Source organism: Prunus avium, chromosome 1 (genome assembly GCF_965620075.1).
Source record: "Prunus avium chromosome 1, drPruAviu1.hap1.1, whole genome shotgun sequence".
In the NCBI taxonomy this organism is placed as follows: Eukaryota; Viridiplantae; Streptophyta; class Magnoliopsida; order Rosales; family Rosaceae; genus Prunus; species Prunus avium.
In genome coordinates, this window is record NC_142284.1 from 48,483,583 (window position 1) to 48,499,312 (window position 15,730).

Below are 15,730 nucleotides of genomic sequence, written 5' to 3' on the forward strand. Positions count from 1 at the left end.
GGCGTTATTGAATGTTTCACTTTTAAGGCCTTGTGCCTTTATATATATGCATAGATACTACAGTTTTGGAAATGCCAAGTTCCGGCACTCTCACAAATGACCTTCAACTGTTGATGCAATGTAGAGACCTCTCATGTATCAACGATGCAATGTAGACCTCTCATGTATCAACGGCCGCCAGCCGCCAATCGGGCATAGCGATTCACTCAAGCACAACTCTTTTTAATGGAGAATTCACTCAATCCGATATACTCGAACTCGATCCAATTTATCGAATTGGCCACAACTTAAATAATTGGGTCTGTTGAATGGACTTATATTGGGTTTGGATCAATTTGTTTTTGGACAAACAAATGCGGCAACTAGACGACACTGGACACCTCCAGATGCTTCTTCTACAACCTTCTATTGCCTCTTCCCCAAGTTTTCTTCAGTCTTCTTCTCTCGCTCTCTGAAGAGGAACTATTTTATAGCTTTGTCCAGAAAGAAAAAAAAAAACTATTTTCTAGCAAAACCCTAAACCATTGAGCTTGCTTTTGTGATTATTGGGTTCATTTCATGGTCAAATGGCGAGCCGCAGAGCCACAAGACTCACCCAGTCGACTTTGGCTTTGGCGTCCCTGAACGCCTCTAAAGCCTCAAGAAACTCTCTCTCTCAGTCTCGTGCAATCGCAGTGGCAGCTTCCGCTCGCGCCTTCGGTAGCTCCGTCGCTCCCTTCTCTCGCCCCAACGTCGTTTCAGAGAGCTGTAATGTCGTTTCAGCCAAGTATTTGGCAACCGCCTTCACTCGCAGCTTTCACTCTTCCACTCCCAAATTCTACTCAGCCACAACCTCATCTCAGGTCACAAGCTCTGAAAGTTTTCTCATTTAATTTCATCAAGTATTGAATTATATGAAAAGAATTGGAGGCTAATTTTTGTTGTTGATTGAAATATCAGGCTAATCCGAATGAGTACACTGAGATGGCTTGGGAGGGCATTGTGGGTGCTGTTGATGCCGCTCGAGTTAGCAAGCAACAGGTTGTGGAAACCGAGCACTTAATGAAAGCGCTTTTGGAGCAAAAGGATGGTTTGGCCAGGAGAATTTTCACCAAGGCTGGCTTAGACAACACTACGGTTCTTCAAGCTACTGATAACTTCATTGCTCAGCAACCCAAGGTGCTTTTATAAAATCCCATATCTCATTTTGCATCATATCAAATATGTGATGGCTTTGTTTGTAGGAGGTAGTGAACAATTTGAACATTGTGTTGTGGCAGGTGACGGGTGCCACCTCTGGGCCTATTATGGGCTCGCATCTGAGTGGTGTGTTGGACAATGCCCGGCGGCAGAAGAAAGACATGGGAGATGATTTCGTGTCGGTGGAGCACCTTGTGTTGGCGTTCCAGTCAGATACTCGGTTTGGGCAGCAATTGTTTAGAAATCTCCAGCTTAGTGATAAGGATTTGAAGGAGGCTGTTAAGGATGTTCGTGGAAGTCAGAGAGTCACTGATCAAAGTATGATGTGCTCCACCTTAAGTTGATATTTTAGAATTCTGTGTATTTGCTATTTTTATATGCTTTAATTAATATAATCCATATTGTGTATAGATCCTGAAGGAAAATATGAGGCCTTGGATAAATACGGGAATGACTTAACTGAACTCGCTAGGCGTGGCAAACTTGATCCTGTTATAGGCCGAGATGATGAAATACGACGGTGTATCCAGATATTGTCCAGGAGAACGAAAAACAATCCTGTTATTATTGGTGAGCCTGGTGTGGGAAAAACTGCAATTGCTGAAGGGTATGTTCATTCAAGTGCATTGCTTTGCTGTACTTTGTTATGACTGTTTCAAAAAGTTCTAAGATATGTGCCTTAGCTTATTTAATTTATATGAGTAAATTCGTTGACTTGATGCATCCTTTACATGCCTTCTGGGCACTACCATAACACTTTAGGAAGTAAGTTTGTTCAGTCAACCACCCAGATGCTCTGGTATTCTCAAGCATTGCTATTGTCACATAAAGATTGATGTTGAACAATTTGCCTGGTGGCATAAATTGCCAGATTATTCATTATGCATCCTATGCATTCTTCTGTTGTATTGTTTTACTATAACTTTTGTATGATCTGCAGATTAGCTCAACGAATTGTGCGTGGGGATGTTCCAGAACCGCTATTGAATAGAAAGGTAATCATTCGTTTTAGTTTTAATTATCAATTCTAAAAATTATAAGACAATAATAGTTTTATGTAGAAACAAAACCTTGGTTTCAAAATATTTTTTCCTTGATCTTCAAATTTATACATAGTTTTGCATTTTGTCTACTATTTTACAGTTGATTTCCTTAGATATGGGTTCATTGGTTGCTGGTGCCAAGTTTCGTGGGGATTTTGAGGAAAGGTTGAAAGCTGTGTTGAAGGAAGTTACTGCTTCAAATGGACAGATTATATTATTCATTGATGAGATTCATACTGTTGTAGGAGCAGGTTTGTGCAAAACTAGAGTCTTTTTATTGTGGGTCTGTCGTGTTTTCTCCTGATGTCCTTGTTAATGATTCTTGTAGGGGCTACAAGTGGTGCGATGGATGCTGGGAACTTGTTGAAGCCAATGCTTGGGAGAGGTGAGCTTCGCTGTATAGGAGCAACTACATTAAATGAGTACAGAAAATACATTGAGAAGGATCCTGCACTTGAGCGTAGATTTCAACAAGTATTTTGTGGCCAGCCATCTGTCGAAGACACAATATCCATTCTTCGTGGCTTGCGTGAGCGCTATGAGCTGCATCATGGTGTGAAAATATCAGATAGTGCCCTTGTTTCTGCAGCTGTTTTTTCTGACAGATACATTGCAGAACGTTTTTTGCCTGACAAAGGTAATAATAATTTCCACCTTATAGGCTCTTTTTTTAGGGTGGCAGGAGGGGATGAGGAGGGGTGGTGGGATTTGTTTTCTCAAAATAAAATTTGTGTTTGATAGATCTTGCAAGTATAGGAATAAGATGCACTCATTTTTTTGGAACTTCCATTGGGTGGATTTCAACCAATACAAATAGAGGGCTTGGAGCCAACATAATAAAGAAAAGAAGGGGTCGAAGAACTAGAATTTTCTTTATAGTTCCCTCTTGTGAATTTGTCTTCATGTTTAGTATTGGACTAGGACATCTGATTCTATAAAAATGAAAAAAAGAAAAGCTTAGTCACACCCACACCCTTAAAGACTCTTACCATTAAATTCTTCTGTTTTCTTTTTTGTCAACTATGAGTTTTGTAACTTATCTTCTCTGTTTCAGCCATTGATCTAGTTGATGAAGCTGCTGCAAAGCTGAAGATGGAGATCACTTCTAAGCCCATTGAATTGGATGAGGTAGACAGAGCTGTGTTGAAGTTGGAGATGGAGAAGCTGTCTGTGCGAAATGACACTGATAAATCATCGAAAGAAAGGTTAAGCAAGCTGGAAAATGACCTGGCATTGCTTAAGCAGAAACAAAAAGAATTAACCCAACAATGGGATCATGAGAAGGCTCTCATGACTCGGATACGATCAGTTAAAGAAGAGGTATTCCTCCATTCAGTGGGCAATTGTTGTTGGCAAGTTTCCTCTTCCCTTTATTTGTTGATTCGTATGTTTCTAATTTTTGTAGATTGATAGAGTAAACCAAGAGATGGAAGCTGCTGAACGCGACTATGACCTAAATCGTGCTGCGGAGCTCAAATATGGAACTCTAACATCCCTACAACGCCAGTTAGAAGAGGCAGAGAAAAACCTTGCTGAGTATCAGAAGTCTGGAAATGCTTTGCTTCGAGAAGAAGTCACCGATCTTGATATTGCTGAAATTGTAAGCAAATGGACTGGTATACCCTTGTCAAACCTTCAACAATCAGAAAGAGACAAGCTAGTTATGCTAGAACAGGTTCTTCATAAGAGGGTGATCGGTCAGGATATAGCTGTGAAATCAGTGGCTGATGCAATTCGACGTTCAAGGGCAGGCCTATCTGACCCAAACCGACCAATAGCAAGTTTTATGTTCATGGGTCCAACTGGTGTGGGGAAAACAGAGCTAGCAAAGGCTTTGGCTGGCTATCTCTTTAACACGGAAAATGCTCTTGTCAGAATTGATATGAGTGAGTACATGGAAAAACATGCAGTTTCACGCTTGGTTGGGGCACCACCTGGTTATGTCGGTTACGAAGAAGGTGGGCAGCTAACAGAAGTGGTTCGTCGAAGACCTTATTGTGTAGTGCTGTTTGATGAAATAGAGAAAGCACATCATGATGTCTTCAACATTTTATTACAATTGTTGGATGATGGGAGGATCACTGACTCTCAAGGGCGAACTGTAAGCTTCACCAATTGTGTGGTGATAATGACCTCAAACCTAGGCTCCCACTACATACTTGAAACTCTTCGTAATACACATGATAGCAAGGATGCAGTTTATGAAGTGATGAAAAGACAAGTTGTTGAGTTGGCGAGACAAACTTTCCGCCCTGAATTTATGAATCGAATTGATGAGTATATTGTCTTCCAGCCTTTGGACTCAAAAGAGATCAGTAGTATTGTTGAGCTACAAGTGAGTAATCGATCTTCCATCTTTCATTCTTTTAGATATGATCTAAATGTTTTTGTCTTTTCTTTTTCTTTCTTACCGAGTCGTATTAGAGATGGTGGTTAAATGCTTCAATGCCCATTCCAATTGCAGATGAACCGGTTGAAAGACAGGCTAAAGCAGAAGAAAATTGATCTTTACTACACAAAGGAAGCTGTGGAACTTCTGGGTACATTGGGCTTTGATCCAAACTATGGTGCAAGACCAGTTAAGCGGGTGATACAACAGTTGGTTGAGAATGAAATTGCAATGGGAGTCTTGAGAGGGGATTTCAATGAGGAAGACTCTCTTATTGTTGATGCTGAGGTGTCCCCATCTGCCAAAGACCTTCCTCCCCATAACAGGTTGCTCATCAAGAAACTGGAGAACACGTCTGCTGTCGATGCCATGGTTGCGAATGACTGATCTCAACTGATTCCGGTGCTTCGAATTGTAAATAAAGCTTAACAAAAAGGTTGGTGTTGTTTTGTTTTAGCTTTCAGATGTTAAGACAAGAAGTGCCTGCCTGCCTGCCTGCCTGAGTTACGTATTGTGGTGAGTTGTTTAAATCTCTACTCTAATTTCTAACCAAACAAAAGATCAACAAATAAGTTTTTTTTACTCGGGGCATGTGTCTCAGTTCAAGTGGTTAAGAGCAGTTGAAGGAAAAAATTAAAAATTAAAAATTTCCGACATGGGTGATTGCCCTTAGCATATACCATCCCATTCAACTGAAAATTTGCGTCCAAATCAAGTTTTGTGACAGAAGAATAAAGAGCAATACTTCGATTGGAATCCTAGTATGGGATAAGGATTGTAGGGAAACAAACAGATGGAGGAAAATTTGTCAAAATCGCATCAAAATTATATCACTGGACTGGACCCATGCATGAAAAATATCAATATAAATATTATAGCTACACTGCTGGACGTGCATACGCCCAAAATAGTGATATCATTGTCCTCGTCTTTACCAATTAGAGAATGTTGTGTGACTAAAAATCCAAAATTTGTATGACTTGACACTTCGTAGGTGGTACCCATAAACAAACTCATAATAATTCACAAAGCAAAAGCTTAACTATGTTCATTAATTATGGATGCTAATTTTCTTCATATTAAAGTGCTAAACTCATAATTGAACGACTCTGAGTAGGATGCAAAAGTCATATCATAATTTGTCGTTTTAATGTCTAATTGGCATTTGTTTTTGTTGTCTTCTTCTTTTCCAATTGCTCTCAATCAGTTCATAACCCACACTGCTCATCCTCAATCTCATCTTATCGTAAAATTATCATTATTAATCACGAGATTAATCAAATTTGACAATTATCATCACTGAACAATATGCATGCAACCCTAACAACCAATAATTAATCATGCTTGATTAGGATAGCCTCCTTTGACAATCCAAATGAATCATGAACCTACCAAACATGCATCCTCTCTATCTAATCATTATATTTCAAGTGTAAACTTGATCAGTGTGAATCTGTCAACTTTTTATTAACTTGAAGTCAACTATATTAGCTTCTTTGAGGGACAATTTTGTATTTTAATGAATCAATTGTCTGCTTTTCAACTCTTTATTCGTAGATAATCTTTGTAAAAAAAACACATACGCATAAGTTGGATAACAGTTAACCATTTAATGAAGTGATACTTATTTTAGCATTCGTCTCTTCATTTAATCACAACTAGATGTCTTTATTTATGCTTAAAATTTCCAAAAAATAATAATAATTCGGATGATCAAAATACAATACTAATTGAGTACACAAATAAACTTATTTGAGACTCTTTAACTTATATATTAGTAGTTGCATGCATGCATTTGAAAATCAATATAAACCAATAAGATTATAAAGTAAGAAACTATAAATTTTGGAAATGAAATCCAAATTACAAAAGATTTGGTTACCTGAAACAGTCTCACCCTAAGCCCAAATTAGAATAGTCCAACTCCAACCCCGAAAGTCAGATTTTTATTGCTTGGACTTGGACTTGGGGGCAACATACGAGTCAGACAGAGAACCAGAGAAGCTTTCTTTGCACACACTTTCACGTCAGCTACTACTTTGCAGTTATACCATACACTCATCTCTACCTTCCTTATCGTACACCCCACATCTAGGCCCCAAACAAAACGACACGGCAAGCCCCATACGAAGCTTCTTCCATCTATAATTCAATGGACGGTAGCGACGGTGTCAGTATTCTACACTGTAGTAATGGTGCAAAATTACGCATTTCCCTATGCGAAAACTAATGGCTTGCTCTGGAAGTCCCTTTCTCAGTTTTCTATCTCCCTAGTCCCTCTCCAACACAAATTTTAGAAATGGCTTTTTCATTTCTCAACAAGCCTTTTTCTTTCTATAAATTATTTATTTATTTTCATATCAAATAGCCAAAAGGAAAATGTTGTAAATTTGCACGTTCTATTGTCTTGAAAATTTAGGAAAGGTACTGTTTGTGTTGCACCCCAGCAGATCAAAGACTTTTCCATAATTCACAAATTTGTAATATAACGAGATCATCTCTGCTAGAGTATATTGGAGATTCAAAGCCGGGTAAAAAGTCATTCATTCATAATTTGGGATAAATTCAAGATTCAAAGCGAGGGATGAGGTTTTGATATGTGGCGTAAAATGTATGCTATTCATAAGTCGGAGTAGATTTTAGATTCAATGTACCAAGTAAAATTTTGAAGTGCGACATTAAAAGTCCATTATTTATAATTTGAACTAGATTATGCATTTAAAGTTTCAAGCATTATTTGGCGTAAAAGATAGATTATCTATAATTTGAGTAGATTTTGTATTCAAAGTCCGTAACTAAACTTCAACGCGTGGCATAAAAGGTTAGTCATGGATAATCTTGTAATGCAATTTTTAAGTTAACAAATTGCCTTCTTGGTTTTTAAGATGTAGAAAACTGTTGGTGTATTTAAATAGTGGTAGAAAACTATTATTGTGTAATTTGAAAATGACATTATATTTAGTGAAAAAATTTATAATTCGATAAATTTAGAAAGATACAAACTGGGCCTTAAATATCACTCCCTGTGTCTCTGGTGCCAGTGTTCAGTAAGAAGCAGAGTCTCCGGGACTGAGAGCTCATTATAAATAAACAACAAAGAAAACCAGATTTACAATTAACAAGTACTCTCTCTACACTATCTCTCTCTCTCTCTTTCTCGCATTTAGGCTCGTTTCTCCGTGCAATGTAGTTCACTGCAAAGCAAGCAGAGAAACGTTATGGCCAAGTGTCACCGAAACGACATCGGATCCGTCGTGCTAGACCGCGCTACCACCACCACGTCCGCCGGAGGAGGCGGTCACTTCCGTCTCTGGTCATCCTTCTCCGGTGCTTCATTCCGCCGGAAAATCTTCTACGCCGTCAGTTGCGGCGGCAGCTCCCGCTATCGCCACCACAACGACAAAAACGACGTCGCTCCGTCCAGTCCTCCCATTCCCCAGGCCACTGCCACGAGATCAACGGCGACGAAAACGACGTCGCAGTCGCCCTCCAAAGAAAAAGAGCTGGAAAAGGTAAAACCGAAGTCTGAGAAGCTTTCGGATCTTCTGAGCCTCGCGGAGTTTTCGGAGTCGGAGAACGACGCCGTGACCAAGAACAAGGTGGAGGCTTTGGATGAGCTGAAGCGCGTGGCGAAGGAATTGCAGGTCGAAGACGACTCGGCGAAGAGGAAAGAGGCGGCGAGCAGAGTGAGATTGCTCGCCAAGGAAGATGTGGAAGCCAGAGCGACGCTGGCCATGCTCGGAGTCATTCCTCCGCTCGTCGCCTTGCTCGACTCCGACGACGTCGTTGCTCAGATCGCATCGCTCTACGCTCTGCTCAATCTCGGGATCGGCAACGATGTGTGAGTTAACACGTTCTTCGGATTTTGAGCCTTCTCTGATCTAATTTTGTTGTTATGTCATTTTCTCGTTTTAATTTCTCTCTGTGATTGTTCTTCTTGCATGCATTTTTGTTTTATCAGCTTCTTAGCTTTGATTAATTGGGCAATTGGTTTTGGTTTTAATTCGCGTTTTTGTTTTCTGTCATTTTCATGCCATGATGTTTTATTCTTCCGTCATTTTCAAGGCCGAGTAGTTTTTCCACTGTTTTTTTCTTAGAAAATAAATTATTCATATTTATTCCAACTGTTCTTATCTTCAGGCTGACAGTGTTGCATGTTTGTGAAATGATGAACTCTCTCATGGACATCTCATAGTGTTAATTGCATTCTCCAGTTTATTTTGTTTTTTTTTATTATTTCGCATTCTGTTAATTTGCTTTATTCCCATTTTAATTGCATTTGAATCACTTTTATTGACCCCTTGTTGCATTTGTTTCTTTCCATCTTTTTCTGAATTAAAAAAATTTATCAATGCTTTTTGGACCACCCCTTTTGCAGAAACAAGGCTGCTATTCTCCAAGCAGGGGCTGTTCACAAAATGCTTAAACTCATTGAATCCCCAAATCCTCCAGACCCATCAGTCTCAGAAGCTATAATTGCAAATTTCCTTGGCTTAAGCGCATTGGATTCGAATAAACCAATCATTGGAGCTTCAGGTGCCATACTCTTCTTGGTTAAAACCCTCAAGAATTTGGACAACACAAGTAGCCCTCAAGCTAAGCAAGATGCCTTGAGAGCACTCTACAACCTTTCAATCTTCCCATCCAATATTTCGTTCATATTGGAAACTGATTTGATCCCATTTTTCCTGAATTCGCTTGGAGACATGGAAGTGAGTGAAAGAATCCTTGCAATTCTAAGCAACATGGTATCTGTCCCCGAAGGTCGAAAAGCAATTAGCAGTGTCCGGGATGCATTCCCAATATTGGTTGATGCATTGAATTGGAATGATTCGCCGGGGTGTCAAGAGAAGGCATCCTACATTTTGATGGTGATGGCACACAAGGCATTTGGGGATAGGCAAGCCATGATCGAGGCGGGAATGGTATCGGCATTGCTTGAATTAACGCTTTTGGGTAGCACATTGGCACAGAAGAGAGCCTCAAGAATCTTGGAGTGTTTGAGAGTGGATAAAGGAAAGCAGGTTTCACAAAGCTTTGGTGGGAGTATGGGCGCAGCGGTTTCTGCTCCCATTTGTGGCTCTTCGTCGTCTTCTACAAACCCGAACATGGGTTCCAAGGAGTGTTTGGAAGAGGAGGAGGACATGATGAGTGAGGAGAAGAAAGCCGTGAAGCAATTAGTGCAACAGAGTTTGCAAAACAACATGAGGAGGATCGTGAAGAGGGCCAATTTGCCGCAAGATTTCGTCCCATCGGACCATTTCAAGTCACTCACCTCAAGTTCAACTTCTAAGAGCTTGCCATTTTGAGGAATTAGAGCTGCCAATGAAGATGTGGAGATTGAATTGAAGTGAAGAATTTCTGAAGTTAGTAGTCTTCTTTTCATACTCATATCATATTTCCAGCTTCTGGGCTTTTGTAGCTTTTGTTAGTAGATCAACTTGTTAAAATTTATAATAGTTATATCATAAATTATAATCTAGTAGCAGGAATTTTGTTTGGTTAAATTCCAGTTTGCTCTTAGTTATCCGTTTTGGTCAGAATATGAAACAATTTCTAGAGAGAATTTATTGTCAGTGGCATAGAATGCAAAAATGGAAAAATACAAGGGATGCTTTAGTCATAAAATATTTGCTCTGCGTATCCCCACAATCATAGGGTCACTTTCAACCCATTAGTACAATTTTGTCCAACTCTTTGGCCCTACCCACATTTAAAATTGCTAATGTAACCCACATCTATTGGAAGAGGTGTCGGTCATTTTCTTCCTTGCATGAAGTAGGGACAATTCAGGACCTTCACCATCTGGGAATCTTTCCTTTGGAAGAGGTGTTGTTTTTAGTATTCTTGGCGCCTGAAAGTCTCACCTGGAAATTTACAGAGTCGAATAATTAATGAATTGATTATACAAATTGCAATGAGAACATTAATGTCTTAAATCTCCTTCACTTGTTCATTAGTTTAATATTGTATTAATTACCAATTTCTATTAACAATTTACAGATCTGAAGAGAAGAACTAGACCAAACCCGATGCAGATTACAGAGCTGAGCTGTTCGTCATCAATGAAGGTCATAGACATTTCTGTCCCCACTGAGGTACATGTATATATCACATAAACTTCATGGTGGGGCATGGGGCATTTTGTAATCTATGCAAATTTAGATCTTTTGCAATGTGATTGAGTTAACTGGACTTGTCTCTGTGCGTGTGTATATATTTGCAGTGTGAATCTGATATTTACCTCTGGAGCTTTTGTTTTGTTACTTAAAATGTGCAAAATTTTGGTTGTGTACAGTAAATTTACTCTGCTTATTCTTCTACACACACACAGAGGCATGCGACATTTACTAGAGTGCAGTAGAATTTAGAGCTCTGTCTTTCTTTAAAAGGCTACGTGCTTTTTATTATCCATTGCTATTCTTTATTTTTAACCTAATCACACTCGGTCCACTTGTATTGAGATACAATCATATTTTATTTTCTTATTGCTATGGCAGTGGGGTAGGTCGAAGGCTAGGCCCTGCAGCTTCTGGACAGGCCAGTATGGTCTGATTCAATTGTTTATGCACCAAAGTGCAAATGCATGTGTAGCTGTGTGTAAGTCAATATTTAATTTTGAATGCCATGAGGTTTGTAGGCAATAATAAGTTAACAGAAAACCAGTCTAAGTTAAGTATATGTTTTTTTTCTTCCAAGTTTTATATACCAGCGATATTGGTGAACGGGAAAATTGAACCTAGGACTTCGGGTGTGGGAGTGAAAACAGGTTTTGTTGTAGCTGAAGCTATGTTTGAGTTGAGTTGTAACCTTTAGCTTTTAGGTTGCTTTTTATTTTAAAGGGCAAGTAAGGTGCGGATTAAATGCAGCCGTCCAATGTTGGTATTGAGATTGAAGGTAATATTCGGATCTTTCAGTCAGGGGGGATGAGGGAGGGCACATGCGTGCAAAAAAAAAAGTCTTTGCTCTGCTTTCTGCCTTGTGTTACCACCGACTTGGAAATAATAGCAGACTCTGTAGTTCACAAGATTTATTGAATATATTCAGACCCCAAAAAAAAAAAAAGATTTATCGAGTATGAAGGACAGTGGTGACGTACACGTGGCCCTTTTAGGATTTTTTTTAAATTTTATTTTTCCAAAAATTGTGAAAAAGGTGTCTGGTGGCGTGGGGACTTATGGCCAAAACTGCTATATTGTTGGAGGGTTTCTCTTATAATTTACAGGCAAACAATTTTGGTGTGTTTTTGGCAACTGCCCAACTAAGCAAATTAAACCCTTTTTAATATCCCACCAAAGAATAGATGTTGTAGTACTGATTTTCCCACTTTTGTGTTGATAAAATATTAGTTAGTGGGAATCTCTTTTCGAAGTGTTAATGTTGAAGGGTTTAAGTCACTAACCACCAAAAATTAACTTCTTTTTTTCTTCTTAATGATTAATGTACGTGCTAACAGTGACAATTATAAATGTGGGGGGACAATAATATCCGCGTTAGCCCCAATGAGATTATGGTAACTTTTAATTGCCTTTGAAGATCAAAAGAATTTCCAAGTCAGTAAACACTATGTTCTTTGATTTTCGTTACAGTTTATCTCATGAAGTTTCTCTTTGATTAAGAAAAAAACTCAACTTTCTCTTTATGTTCTGCGTTTCTAATAACATTTAGAACAACACACAACTTCCTCAGGTCCTTCATGCATGCTCATAGCTAAGCTTTTTCCCTCTTTCTGTGAAGGCGTTAAAATAACTAGCCAGGTCTTGACTTGGTTGGGAAAGGAAAGGAAAAAAGAAAGAGGGGAATCTATGAGTTGGAAAAGGATAAGAGGATAAAAAGGATATTTAGGCTTTTTCCTCGATCAAGCTACACACAATGATGCGTCCCTATGCGTCCCCTACCAGTACTTCATGTCCTCATATGGCAGCCTTTTTTGGAGAAAAGTCGATCAATTGCATAGAAAATTAGGTGTGGCTACAATCTTGAATGAGTAGATCCTGAACAAGCTCAGGGCCTCACCAAACCAAAAACAATCTTGAGACAAATGAAACGCAAACAAGGCAAGCCTGTTGGGACCGCGATTACAAAGCTTAGGCACATGGGGCCACAGAAGCTTACTGGAATTGTGAGAGGAGCTCACAACAATCATCAATCAAACCTCCCCTAACAGAACCAAAGGAGATACCCTGCGAAACAGCCGCAACATATGGCAGCCTTGAGTCAACCTCACTTTACATGAAGCTTCATTATTCCTAATCAGTTTTTCAGATCTCTAATTCTTTATCCGTTTCAGTGAAACTACAGATATTCTGGTCAGATTAATGTTTGTGTTTATGCGAAATCTGATGAATTATCTCTGTTGAGTGAGAAATATGATCAATTAATTCGTATTCAAAGTTGCAAGTTGGACGACAAGCTTGCAGCAGAGTTAGGTGCAAGGAAGGACCACTGAAATGGAGGACAATTACCCGAAAGCCGTAGGGGTGCCCCAGCCCAGCAAAGGTCAATTTCTGTACTAGCGGAATGGAATACGACTATGGATGATAAATGGGTACACAGTGACTTCAGCCAAGAGCCCATATCATACTTATGGTCCTGTAAAAAGAAGCCTTCTTCAAGCCTTCCCTTTTGAGCTCAACGGGATTTTGCTTTGAAAGTAAATTGCCCAAATGAGAAATCTCATGTGGGCTAGAAATGCACTGCAGTTGAAACGCGCATTTCAATTAACAAAGCCCACAACCAAAAGAAATCAACGAAAGCTAGTGTTCTGCCAATTGCAGCTTATAGATGGTGTTCATGGACATCTTGAATTGTGTGATGTCACAGTTCATTAATTCAGCTAAAGCTGACCACTTAATCATTGCTTAATCACTAAAACGATATAGCACAAGATACAGGGGAGTGTTCCAGAGGAAAACAACATTAACAATATCAGATAACATTGTAATGTTAAAACATATCTTCCTTCATTACAACATCTACTACTACAGCTATTATGGGACCAGGTACCAGCCACCAAAAAATTCCAAAACCCGTATACCTGTTTTTATAGAGTGATTCATCCTAATTTACTAGAATCTACTTGGTTTCAGCGACCGGGAGGTACACGCCTTCGGCTGCCAACCAAACATTGTCTGCGCGTTTTTCTCTGACAGCGCAAACCTAGATCATAGTGAAAGGATAATATTTAGCACAACTTCAACAATGATTTATCAAAAAGTTTATCTCCACTATTGTTACATAAATGAAAGAAAGAAAAAAAAATGTAAAATTGTTTTCCATTGAAATAACATTTCTTGCCCAGCTTAACGCTAACATGGCAATAACTTATTGTAAAATTTCTTTGTTAAGCCGCGGAACACACTAACATGGCTATTGAGTTTACAACATACAGACTTTACAGAATTATTGGAATGTCTAGTACACCACCAAATCAAGAGAATGCGTAAATGTAAAAGCCAGAGATAGGTGTAAAATAAAACAAATCATTAAGAATATAGGACATAATCAGTAATGAGCACCATTATTAACAATCCAGACTCAACGCACCAACAGAAACAAAAAAAACAAAACAAAACAAAAAAACGCAAGTGACCAACGAACTTAGAAATTTCGTTTTCATTTAATGGTGGAGATATGGAGTTTAGTTTCATTATTCTTACCTCCTGCTGTCCCCCAGCAATGCGGGTGTACTTCTTGTCATGACTATGTAGATAAACACCTGTGTCGACATGCTGAATTCGAACCCTTTGATCCTGCTTCCAGGTCTTCCCACTCCCTTCAATCGTAACCCTACAAAATACCACACCAACCCAATTCATGAGCAATGAAGATGAAAAATACAGCCTAACCTCCTATGAACAAATCACTTCGCTTCTCACCTCCAGTGATCACCAGTATCAGATTCAGATTCTCCCCCAAAGCAGCTCACCTACACCGAATCGATTATGCAAGTCATTTCAGACGTGTAATAATGGCCCCACACTTGATTATACAAAAGGAAACAGATTCAAACTGTCTACAAATAATACTGGAAAAGCCATATACAAAATCAGGTCGCAAAGACTCTAATATTCAGTGTTTCACCAATTCATAATTACAAGTAAACCCGACAAACACAAGTACAAGCATACAAAAACAAAATTAAATAATGCTTGACCAATGACCATTACGAAAGGTTGGTAAGAAAAAGAAGAGTTTTGAAACCTCTTGGTTGCCAGTTATGGGGGAGGCGTGCAAATGGCTGTGCAGCCATTTCCTAGTCCTCATGTGCTGCAACCTGATAATTGTCCCACTTGGAATGCTATCACCTTGCTTGGCAGCTGTTTCGAGCTCAGGTCTAACAATCTGCAAACGAAAACCCAGTTCAGTAACTGTAACCAAACCACACCCAAGAAACAGAGACGAGGAGAAACAGAAGAGAACACCATACCCAGTAGCTATTTGCATCGTCAACGTTGGGAAAACCAGTGACAGACTGCTGACCACTACCAGAACCATACGGCACGTCGTGGGAATGCAGGCGAAACTTGGTCTTCTCGTGCATCAGCTTCAGCACAGTCCCGTACGTCACCTGCCCAATCGCAATTCAATTATACAAAATTCCCAAAAAAGATCAAATCAAATAGGAAATGGAGGTGGATATGAACCTCGACGCCCTCGGAGGTAGAAGCGGAAGCAGCGTAGCCTGTATCGAGATCGAGGCCGAAGAAGAGGAACAGAGCAAAGCAGAAGAAACCCATCGCCATAACAAAGAGTAATGCTATGAACCAGTTCTGTTGCCAGAAGGGAAACTCAGGCTCCGAAGCCCGCCTGGGTACTGTGACTCGCCCCACGAGACGACCCGGCTCTGTGGAAGACGACGGAGAGGAAGAGTTGGAGGGTTTTCTTCGACTCAAACTCGGCGAACCTGAAGAAGCCACGGTGAGACTCCCTACAAAAGGGAACTGGAAATCTGGATTTGGGATTTGGAAATGTGAATTTAGGGATTTGGCCTTTTGGGGTTTCGATCTGTGACTGTGACTCTTTCTCTCTCTCTCTGTGCCTGTAATTTGTGAATGTATGAGTCTTTTTTCTGGTTGGAGAGCGCTGCTGCTGTGACATGGGATCAGCGAATGGGAGC

At 39.6% G+C, this 15,730-nt stretch overlaps 3 protein-coding genes across 3 annotated transcripts; 2 read left to right on the forward strand and 1 right to left on the reverse strand.

Moving 5' to 3' along the window:
• The first annotated feature begins 279 nt into the window (after positions 1–279).
• Positions 280–5,193, forward strand: CLPB4 (casein lytic proteinase B4). The gene is made up of 10 exons (XM_021965232.2): positions 280–842; positions 940–1,158; positions 1,260–1,497; positions 1,591–1,786; positions 2,120–2,174; positions 2,323–2,473; positions 2,551–2,859; positions 3,277–3,542; positions 3,628–4,557; positions 4,687–5,193. The coding sequence occupies exons 1-10, from the start codon at positions 567–569 to the stop codon at positions 4,996–4,998; spliced, it is 2,952 nt and encodes a 983-aa protein (XP_021820924.1). The 5' UTR covers positions 280–566; the 3' UTR covers positions 4,999–5,193.
• Positions 5,194–7,625: 2,432 nt separating this feature from the next.
• LOC110762681 (ARM repeat superfamily protein) lies at positions 7,626–11,050 on the forward strand. The gene is made up of 3 exons (XM_088251296.1): positions 7,626–8,452; positions 8,990–9,977; positions 10,615–11,050. The coding sequence occupies exons 1-2, from the start codon at positions 7,830–7,832 to the stop codon at positions 9,918–9,920; spliced, it is 1,554 nt and encodes a 517-aa protein (XP_088107422.1). The 5' UTR covers positions 7,626–7,829; the 3' UTR covers positions 9,921–9,977; positions 10,615–11,050.
• Positions 11,051–13,512: 2,462 nt separating this feature from the next.
• On the reverse strand, positions 13,513–15,670 carry SDF2 (stromal cell-derived factor 2-like protein precursor). The gene is made up of 6 exons (XM_021965326.2): positions 15,258–15,670; positions 15,041–15,181; positions 14,815–14,955; positions 14,490–14,539; positions 14,271–14,400; positions 13,513–13,770 (listed from the first exon to the last, which is right to left on the reverse strand). Exons 1-6 carry the CDS (start codon positions 15,354–15,356, stop codon positions 13,687–13,689), a joined length of 645 nt encoding a protein of 214 aa, XP_021821018.1. The 5' UTR covers positions 15,357–15,670; the 3' UTR covers positions 13,513–13,686.
• Positions 15,671–15,730: the final 60 nt, after the last annotated feature.

Bases quoted from the DNA above. Each gene is read 5' to 3' on its own strand.
- CLPB4 (XM_021965232.2), top strand. From the start codon at position 567: ATGGCGAGCCGCAGAGCCACAAGACTCACCCAGTCGACTTTGGCTTTG. The intron at 1,159-1,259 runs GTGCTTTTATAA...GTGTTGTGGCAG, and splicing joins TCATTGCTCAGCAACCCAAG to GTGACGGGTGCCACCTCTGG. The intron at 1,787-2,119 runs GTATGTTCATTC...TATGATCTGCAG, and splicing joins AAAACTGCAATTGCTGAAGG to ATTAGCTCAACGAATTGTGC.
- LOC110762681 (XM_088251296.1), top strand. From the start codon at position 7,830: ATGGCCAAGTGTCACCGAAACGACATCGGATCCGTCGTGCTAGACCGC. The intron at 8,453-8,989 runs GTGAGTTAACAC...CCCCTTTTGCAG, and splicing joins CTCGGGATCGGCAACGATGT to AAACAAGGCTGCTATTCTCC.
- SDF2 (XM_021965326.2), bottom strand. From the start codon at position 15,356: ATGGCGATGGGTTTCTTCTGCTTTGCTCTGTTCCTCTTCTTCGGCCTC. The intron at 15,182-15,257 runs GTTCATATCCAC...GCGATTGGGCAG, and splicing joins CTACCTCCGAGGGCGTCGAG to GTGACGTACGGGACTGTGCT. The intron at 14,956-15,040 runs GTATGGTGTTCT...TTTCGTTTGCAG, and splicing joins ACGATGCAAATAGCTACTGG to ATTGTTAGACCTGAGCTCGA.